Source organism: Ochlerotatus camptorhynchus, unplaced genomic scaffold (assembly GCF_037179485.1).
Source record: "Ochlerotatus camptorhynchus isolate MF236.1 unplaced genomic scaffold, CSIRO-AGI_Acam_v1.1 ptg000055l, whole genome shotgun sequence".
NCBI classification, from domain to species: Eukaryota; Metazoa; Arthropoda; class Insecta; order Diptera; family Culicidae; genus Ochlerotatus; species Ochlerotatus camptorhynchus.
The window spans coordinates 2251971-2261944 of NW_027040545.1; the positions used below are offsets into that span (position 1 = coordinate 2251971).

The following is a 9974-nucleotide window of genomic DNA, read 5'->3' on the forward strand; positions in this document are numbered from 1 at the left end:
CTATTGTACAATGCATAAAGCTCCGCGAACAATGCATCCGATTTTCCTACATCAAATTGCCTATTGTGTCTGACTGTCAGGATTTTCGAAGTTAAACCTGTTTAACCCTTTTCTTCCCGAAAGGATCAAATTTTTCGTCATGGTATAAAAAAATCTTTAGTTTGTTTTGTCTGTATTCATGCTGGGATTATGTCAGAGATCTTTAAACATGACATGGTCCATGGTCTTCAAACCTGGGAATGCGATCTAAATGTTTAGAAAATTCTTACTCAATTTTGAACTTATGGACACAGACAAACAGACATAACACATAACCAGTGTTGGAAAAGTTCGCGATATTTCACGAAGTTCACCAAGGGAAAAGTTCGCGAGTCATAGAGAACTTTGATGAACTTTTCCATCACTGCACATAACAATATTTGTAAAACATCGTCGCTAAAACATAACCGCCATATGTTGAGTACACTGTAGTGGGCACTACGCTGTACAGATGGCGGTAGTGTGTGAACGTCAAACGCAAGGGAATTGACTATGTGCGCCACAGGTGGCGTTACTACCAACTACCATACTTTTAAATTGTCCGTTAAATGCTTGTTCGATGAACAAGTTGCAAGTGTTATGTCTGCTTGTCTGTGTTATGGAGATTGCTGCGCACGCACTCGCTTCAGTAACAGTGGTTAATGCAAAAACACACGACTTGAGCGTACTTTTCGTTCATTTACATCTAGACACTTATTTGCATAATCACGTGACGGTGCAATTAACGCCGATGTACAAGCGGTTGGTGTTTTCTTTCGATTGAAACACATTCGATTGGAGTGATTTGATTTTTTACATCCTACGGCGAGTTATCGCCCAAACAAACACTTTATTTGCGAATTTTATTCTCTATGTTTTGTATCCTTTCCTTTCCTAATTCTACTAGGACCAATACCTTCTTTAGGATATGAGGTTTTCCACTTCATTCGACTTTTGTGTTTCTTTTTCGTCTTTCAAAGAGAAGACATTGCGATTTCACGCGGTGACTTATGTTTATGACTTTAAAGGGGATGGTAGTTTTTGTTTCTCTGGTAGTAGCATGCCAAATGCGCTTTTGTTGTTGTACTTAATATGTTTTTCGATGATGTATGTAAACCGCGCCGCCTACTGATCGGATCGCTTTACTTCTTGTGGGCAAAGTCTTCACCCTTCTGGATGTTCTTCTTCAGCTCTGGAATGGCCTTCTTCAGCAGTTCCTGTTCGTAAGCATTCAGCTTGGGCAGTCCAAGGTTCTTCTCAAGTCCGTTCTTGCCCAGGAGCAGGGGAGTGGAGAAGTACTTAGCTTCGGTAACATCCGAACGAACGTAAGCACATTCGATGACGTTCTTCTCGCCGTTCATGGCGCGGGCCAGAGCCAGTGCGAAACGTGCTCCAGCATAAGCCATCGACAGGGTAGCCGAACCGGCTCCTGCCTTGGCCTTGACGACTTCGGTACCAGCCTCCTGGATGCGTTCGGACAGAGCGGCGACCTTGTCCTGGGGGAAGCTAACCGACGGGGTGGCCTGCGACAGAACGGGGATGATTGTCACACCGGAATGACCTCCGATGACTGGAACATTAACCTTTTGCGGGTCAACTCCGGCGGCTTCACCGATGAAGGTGTTGGCACGAACAATGTCCAGCGTGGAAACACCAAACACGCGCTTTACGTCCAGCACGCCTGCCTGCAATTAAACGGAAAAGATGAAGTGTTAAACAATTTATGTTGAAAATATCAAAAATGGTAATTGATCTAAACTGATAACTCCAAACGCTTCAATAGGAATGACGATACAAAGTTCCAGTTGGGATGACATTAGCGAAAATTTTAGAACTTGTTGCTAAAGGCCAGCTTTTGGAGTATTTGAATGGCAGCTCTGTGTTGATACCAGAACAATCAGGATATCGTTAAGGTCATTCTTGTGAAACAGCGTTGAATTTGGTGTGTAAGTGGAAAGACAATTTGAAGCGTTAAGATACGACTGTTGCTGGTTTTTTGGATCTGAAACGCGCTTTTGAAACAATTTCTAGGTCCCTATTGTTAAGTATAATCAAGCGCTTTGGATTACGAGTCCTTCATATAAATGGTTTGAAAGCTATTTATCGGACAGAACTCAACTGACTGTTTTTAATGATTATATTTCTAGTCCCATGGGAAATAACCTTGGAGTGCCCCAGGGAAATGTATTAGGGTCCCTGTTATTGATTATGTATATTTATTACTTGCGACGTGTTTTACGATTTTGCGACATTAATCTTTTTGCAGATGACAATGTGGATCGCTCTTTTGGGACTTTTTCGTTACTTTTTAATATAGGATGCCTAAATTAAATCCAATTGAATGCTTAGTTAACTCATCTTAAAATAGATAGTTTAGTGCTATTATCTCCCTATCAAAATACAAAATTTCCGCTTCGTAGAGCCACACTCTGTGCTACACTCTATGTCGATTGAAAAACGATTTAACTATTGCCAGTGAAATACAGCTATACAAATCAATCATCTCGCCTTATCTGGACTTTTCCCTTCCATTTTGTTTCTGGCCAATGAAACACAAATATGGAGATTACAGCGCTTGCAGAAATTTTCAAATCATTCCATTGTATGTGATCCAACAGAACCTCAATAATCATATCATTTCTTTAGCTCAATTATTACTCTACAATACAATACAATCTAATATATAGAAAAAAAGAGTTTCCTGGAAAGGTACGCTTAGTGCTTAAACGCTGACTCTTTATGTTAAAAAAAAGCATAATAAAAGTTCTCCAAATCATCCTGGAGTTTAGATCTTGATGTTCTACAGGTGTAATAAAATATTGGAAGCCTGATTAAATTTGGATATTTCGACAGTGAGCATGCATAAGGGCGTATACGCGATGATCGATTCTCTTCATCGATTTTCTTTTTGCATTGCTACAACAGCTAAGCGAAACAATTTTCTAGAATTTGTTCAATGCAGTGTTGTAACAGGTTGTATTGGCTATAAAAAGCAAAGCAAACGTAGGTACCTAGAAACTTTAATTTATTAACAAAAGAGAAAATCGACGAAGAGAATCGATGATCGCGTTTACGCCCTTATGAATGCTTACAGTCATTCAAATTTCCAAAAAGGTTTTAAATCCCATAATGAGTATTTGATATAGATCCAATTCAATACATAACACAACAAGTTTGTCCAATTGATTAAGCTAAGGATTCTGCCAGATGCATCTCATCGTTTTAATGTACTGATCAAAGTAAACATTCTTGTAGCTATTTTACTTCAATTTCTGAGCTACTGTGTAATGTGCTAAATGAAGATGATAACATTCGCCACCACCAAATTATCGAAGTTGCCTGATGTGATAATTGATGTGTAAATGTGTAATGTATAATGAAAATATGCTCTTTCATTATGGGGTGCATGTCACCGTGCCAGCACCATAATGTGATGCGTTCCTAATGATGACGCACTAATCTATTTTCGATCGCATCTCGATTTTGACAAGATATTTTTAAAAACTTTGGTACACCATCATCCTAGAGCACTGGAACTAATATTTGAAAAAGCAAAATTTCAAAAATAAAGATTGAATTATTATGAACCGCTTTGAATATGGTGCCAAAAAAAAAATACAAAATGGCACAACCCTGTATATATAGCTTGAGAACTGTTATTGCATTGTTGCCTATTGAATTGTTATCTATACAAGGGGATTGACTTGTTGCACAATACATATGATTTGAAATAACAAAATTTACAAAGTTCACTTACCTTGGCGAGGGTTTCGCAGGCAATCGGGACTGTCGAGTTGACCGGGTTCGAGATAATACCGATCAGGGCCTTGGGGCAAGCCTTGGCACAACCAGCGGCCAGGTCACGGACGATCGAAGCGTTGGTGTTGAACAGGTCATCACGAGTCATACCGGGCTTGCGGGGGACACCGGCCGGAATGATAACAATGTCGGCATTAGCCAGAGCTTTCTCCAAATTTTCCGGACCATTGTAGCCGGTGACCTTCGAATGGGTTTCAATGTGAGACAAATCGGCAGCCACTCCGGGTGTGTGGACAATATCGTACAGGGACAGTTCCGTCACCAGCGGGCTCTGCTTCAGCAGCAGCGACAGGGGCTGGCCAATACCACCGGAAGCACCGCAAACGGCCACTTTGACATTGTTCTGAAAATTGCACACAATTCATTGACCTTGCAACAATAGGTTACGTAAAGTCTCGAAAAATCAAACCGGCCCAGCACAGAACCGATCCTGCTTGAAATTTGTTGACTATCCCTGAAATAAATGCGACCCCCATCTCACCTGGCTAGTAGTGGAGAAGTTCTTGGCTCCCTGAGCAGCAACAGATTTCAGTGTACGGGCGAACATTTTTCACGATTTTACAGAAAATTGACTTTTCGGAAGAGATTATCGACACTCCACAGCACACGCAAGCGGATGAACAGTGCTGATTCTGGCAGCAGTAGAAAAATGAGAAAAATCGAATGAATCGATCCCCCTTCTTCCCTTTTTTTAGCACCCCCCACGACTGTACGCAATGCTCCCCTCTTGCGCAAACAACATCCGCGTTGCAAGCGAGAAAGAGAGCCAGCCTGGAGTGTGAGCGAAAGGGTACGATTGTGTCAAAAACAGTCGTTCTGCCATGTGACGGATAATGTTCATGATCCCAGTGGCGGAATTAATATAAAATACACGGTAGCCGCAAAATACACAATAATGACTACAAAGTACACACTTTTTAATCCACTGAATTAGAAGCAGATAGTACCAACAATCAATACGAAACTAACGATTTTAAATTACCTCACTACTTCCCGCATAAACGCGAACCATAAATTGACCTTACCAAAAATGGTTAAAAATTGTTTATAATCCCTGCTAAAATTTAAACTGAAATGGTTATGGAACTTTACAAGAACGTTTAATGATAAAGTTTTAACCTTATGTATTATGGTTTTTTGGAAGCGGACCTTACAAATAATGAGTTGTTAAGAACCATTACCATTCAAAATTCTTGTTTTCTCCATATATTTTCGGGAGGAGGACTATATTAGAACCTTTTAACTTATGGTTTGAGAACATTAATGGTTATGGTTGTGGTAGTCAGTAAGGTCCATGAATAGTTTTGTAACATCGATCAACTTTATGTGGAATATATCGCGAATTGGTTGCCTGTAAATTACTGATTACCAATCCACGATATATTCCACGTAAAGTTGAGCGATAATACAAAACCATTAATGGACCTTACTGACTATCATAACCATAACCATTAATGTTCTCAAACCATAAGTAAAAACGTTCTAATATAGTTCTCTTTTCGAAAATGTATGGAGAAAACAAGAATTTTGAATGGTAATGGTTCTTAACAACCCATTATTTGTGAGGTCCGCTTTCAAAAAACAATAATACATAAGGTTAAAACTTTATCACACAAACGTTCATGTAAAGTTCCATAATCATTTCAGTTAAAGTTTAGGAGGGATTGTAAACAATTTATAATTATTGTCGGTAAGGTCAAGTTATGGTTCGCGTTTATGCGGGTTGACTAGCCCATTGGTCCCAAGCAAATCGACTAACGTACCCCATTCTAGTAGAAATTCCAGTACTACACTATGTTTGTTTTGATTCGCTATGAAAGTTTGACAGATAAAATGAGGGGTTCGTGGATTTTCCTATGTTGCGAGGGGTGCACCGATTAGCTTGGGACCGAAGATAGTACCAGAGCTGAGCCGAAATTTGAGCTCGTTTCTTCGGGACCTTCTAGTCTTAGAGTTACCTCTATGATAGTACGCACCCTGACGCGAACCATAAATTGACCTTACGAAATTCTAGATAGAGCTGGAATTAGGGCGTAACCGCTTTTGTAAACAATGACTTCTTTTGATGATTTCTAGAAAGTAAAGGCTTGCCAACGCAAATCAACTACACCATCGGGTAGTGGAAGAGTTCCCTTAGCCGGAGGTTATATTGGTTTGCGTTAGCGTGCCTTGAATTTCTAGAAATCATCGATAGAAGTCATTGTTTACAAAAGCTGTTACGCCCTAATTCCAGCTCTATCTAGAATTTTCAAAAATTGTTTATAATCCCTGCTAAACTTTAATTGAAATGGTTATGGAACTTTTAAACATGTTTTTTAGATAAAGTTTTAACCTCTTGTCACAGACAAACAGATATAACCCATTGAATATTGTTCATTGTAAAACATTCTCGCTAAAACATTACCGCCATCTGTTGAGTACACTGTGGTGGGTAGTACGCTGAACAGATGGTGGTAGCATAGAGGTAACTCTAAGACCACTGGGTCCCGAAGAAAATCATTATTATTTTTGGCTCACTCAGTACCAGAACAACGGTCCCAAGCAGTCCCAAGCTATTTCACTCACCCCTGCATGTTCTGCATGAATCCACACACCCCTGATGTTATCTGTCAAACGTTCATAGCGAATCAAAACAAACATAGTGTAGTAATAGAATTTCAACTAGAATAGGGTACGTTAATCGTTTGCTTGGGACCAATAGGCTACTAAAGTGGTGAGCCAATTTAAAATCGTTAGTTTCGTATTGATTGTTGGTGGTAGTGTGTAAACGTCAAACGCAAGGGAATTTACTATGCGCGCCACAGGTGGCTGTACTATAAACTGAGATACTTTCAAATTGACCGTTAAATGCTTGTTCGATGAACAACTGGTAGGCTGGTAGTAAAGCAGGTGAAACAGTTTGGGGAAAAATCATTTTTATTTAATTGTAGCTTGTTTAACAATAATGTCTGAACAATAATAACTGAACGACAAAATCCCTGACTAATTTCTTTAGGTTGTCGTTCACTTTTTTGACCTAAATATGCACCGGAAATAAATTATTCCCACTTCTCTCAATTTCGATATGCACAGCAAAAAATGTAATATCGATCAATATAATTCAAGCTGATGTATGAAATAATGATGTAATAGCAAAAAGTCGATACAATATTACATCAACGTTATATTACACAACCGATGGATTGACCTGGTTTTTTGGATGTAATATTCAATAAAAAAAATTCTGTGTGGGAATTTTTATCACTTCCTACCAGCGGAACAGCACCATCTCTGTGAAAAATGGCCGGACGATATTATTAATTGGTAATCATTAATTTACAGGCAACCAATTCTTGATATATTTCATATAAAGTTGATCGATAAAACAAAACCATCGGGCTCCCTCTTAACTTCTCCACGAACCGACGTAAACATTCACTACCCCTGTTGACCGGCGACGTACATCTCGCTTCTCACATCCCATTTCACGGTAGGCTGGTCGCGAGTACAGCTGAAACCCCGTGGTGTCAATATTGTCCATACGGCTTAAATCAAGCTCAATATAAGTTTTTCTAAATTTCATAACGCAATCATGCAGTTAATCTTTGGAACTATGTTTCTGTGGAAGAAAATATGATTTCCATGAAAATTGTGAGCTTTTAGATCGTATGGTCAATTAGGAGAAAGCTTAGCTGGTACGCTACCCCTACACAGAAAAAAAAGTTGTTGAATATTACTTCCAAAGTGCTGCAACCAGGTCAATCCATCGGTAGTGTAATATAACGTTGTACGATGTACATCGATTTTGCGAACAAAATTACATCTATTGATGTTATATTGTATCTGCTTTTTGCTATTACATCATTATTTCATACATCAGCTGGAATTACATTGATCGATATTACATTTTTTTTTGCTGTGTACATGCTGTATGTATTTGAATTTTCCCTTACACTAAAAAAATATTAGAATCTAAATAGTATAAAAGTTACGCTAAATCGCAACTCTCCTACCCGACGCATAACTCGCTATAAAGGGAGAGAATACGAACTTAGTATAAAAGTGATTTATGCATGCAAAGCGCATGAATTCTTTATATGAATAACCGTTGTTTATTCAGGGTTTGAAGTTACTTTTACCGTCATTATTTTTTTATTTCTCTTGGGAGTCGAGTTTCTAACGCCTTTGGATACGGTTGTGTGTTAAGTTCGTTCTCTGTTTTGTGCGTGCATTCGCTTTCATAGTTTTCGGCTGCATTTGCCGGATTAGCGCTGGCTCTCTGCCTCCCGGACGGTTATACGTGTGTGAGTGTTGGTTTCTCGCTTTCCGAGAAGTTTTAGAATCGAGAAAGAAAACATGATTCATCATGTTTGCAAAATTGGCGTGGTTTGATTGTTTCTCCCGGACCAGAAATTTGTGGCATCGCGAGTGAAATTTCTGTTTATTTACGCGGTGATGAGAAGTGCGCTGAACTATTGTCAGGGTTTTGAGATGTGCATTGCTTTTGTGCACGGAGTGACTTGAAAAAAGAAAAGTGATATTTGGTTGTTGTGTGGTTGGAGTGGAGGGAAAAAAATATGCGTGGAAGCATCGGGAATGCGCTCCCGGGTGAAGTGATTTGGTGAGAACGTTCCAGTTGAAGATTGTTGACAAGTGTATTTGTGGTGATGCAAATTATGGTTTAGATGACGCATGACTTCAAACATTTTGTGTATCCAAATAAAACATATTACATACTAAATACGCACAGGGCATCGTCTGCTGACCATTGCCGCGGGTATATCGTGGGAGTCCCAGGTACCCGGTTCAAGCTTTAGTTGGCGGCGGTGGCTCTTCTTGACCTTCTACCCCCTGAGTAGTTAGTGTGAATAAGGGCGTCTATGTGATGTTTTGCTGTACCTGTTGTGGACATTTAGTGCATCCTGTTCCCTTAACTTGTTGAGGACACCCTGTCTTGCCTCAAAAGTTACCCTTTTTGAAGTACTAGTCTTCACAACATAAAGGGCACCATTACGGAGCATGAGATTTGATCAAATTATTCGCAGTTCTACTTGTCCAACGCCCCCGGCTGGGTGAGGGATAGAGGATGACACACACACACACATTATTTTTTTATTTCTCTTCAGTATCAATTTAAGGAACAATTTAAGCAAAAAATGAAAATATTTTATTTTCCTCGTAGCATTGGAATATATGATCTACGAAATTTATTTTTTTTCCATTTGCTTCCATTGTTGATGCGACCACTTCCGTAGTGGTATCGTTAGTGATTTAATTTGAACTGCAACACGGATCTAATCGAAGTTGCTTGGCTAGCACCCACACCTTCTCCTTGGTATCCTGCTCGGCGTGTCGCAGCCCTATGCAATACACCCATTATTATTCTGCCTGTCGTTGCCAACATCGTATAGATAAGAACAAGTCTATGTGCCGTGCCTGATGACTTCGCTACCGTACCGCGATAGAACACGCCATGGCCATCTACAGCTGCATTATGGAGAACTCGAACTACTGCCTGGAGCCAGCGAACAGCGAAGGATGTATGAAATACTCGGTAGTTGTCGATGGTGTTCCTCATTCTGAAATTCATGGTCAATGACGGCTTGAGAGAATCCGGACAGAACATATTTGCCTTCGATCCAACATCCTCATCGAATAATGCAAAGATCCAGTATTTTGTGCTGGGATCTGAAATTAAATCACTATTTTAAGGATTACTTTTAAAGCACAAGAAAACCTACCATACTATTTCGATGGAATGCTCTTGAGCAGTTTATATATGAATCTGGACGGTTGTAAGTACCCGTCCTTACAAAAACCAGCTGCTTCTTCCCCGACATCTCCCCATGCATTACAGGGAAGTTGCTCGCATTTGGTTGTGTTTGGAATCCTCTTCGTCGTCCTAATTTGTGTAAATGCCTAAAACGAAATTCCAATGAAATGCCAATCACACTGTGAATGTGGTAATCCCATGTACCTACCTCTTTTTCCATCTTGATCAACTGCATGGTATCCTCGTCCTTCACGAAGCTCATCTCTTACTGCAAGTTCTGATTTTCCATCATTGTCATCCGATTGATGTCCTGTTTGTTAAGTTGGTAACGATGTTTTGCAACAACATAAGTTTGTTGTATCCGGTCACTTTTCGGACTTTTCAA

The 9974-nt window shown here is 39.7% G+C and overlaps 2 protein-coding genes across 2 annotated transcripts in view; one reads left to right on the forward strand and one right to left on the reverse strand.

The window, feature by feature from the left end:
* Nucleotides 1-9974, forward strand: part of sigmar (Tumor necrosis factor alpha-induced protein 8-like protein sigmar) — a 181387-nt gene that overhangs the window by 56993 nt on the left and 114420 nt on the right. The gene's annotated exons all lie outside the window — the stretch shown is intronic.
* Mdh2 (malate dehydrogenase 2) lies at nt 854-4480 on the reverse strand. Its single transcript, XM_065239350.1, has 3 exons — nt 4319-4480; nt 3776-4180; nt 854-1703 (listed from the first exon to the last, which is right to left on the reverse strand). The coding sequence occupies exons 1-3, from the start codon at nt 4382-4384 to the stop codon at nt 1161-1163; spliced, it is 1014 nt and encodes a 337-aa protein (XP_065095422.1). The 5' UTR covers nt 4385-4480; the 3' UTR covers nt 854-1160.

Coding starts and splice junctions, on each gene's coding strand:
- Mdh2 (XM_065239350.1), bottom strand. CDS start 4,384: ATGTTCGCCCGTACACTGAAATCTGTTGCTGCTCAGGGAGCCAAGAAC. Junction 4,181..4,318: donor ACTTCTCCACTACTAGCCAG/GTGAGATGGGGG, acceptor TGCAATTTTCAG/AACAATGTCAAAGTGGCCGT. Junction 1,704..3,775: donor CCTGCGAAACCCTCGCCAAG/GTAAGTGAACTT, acceptor GTTTAATTGCAG/GCAGGCGTGCTGGACGTAAA.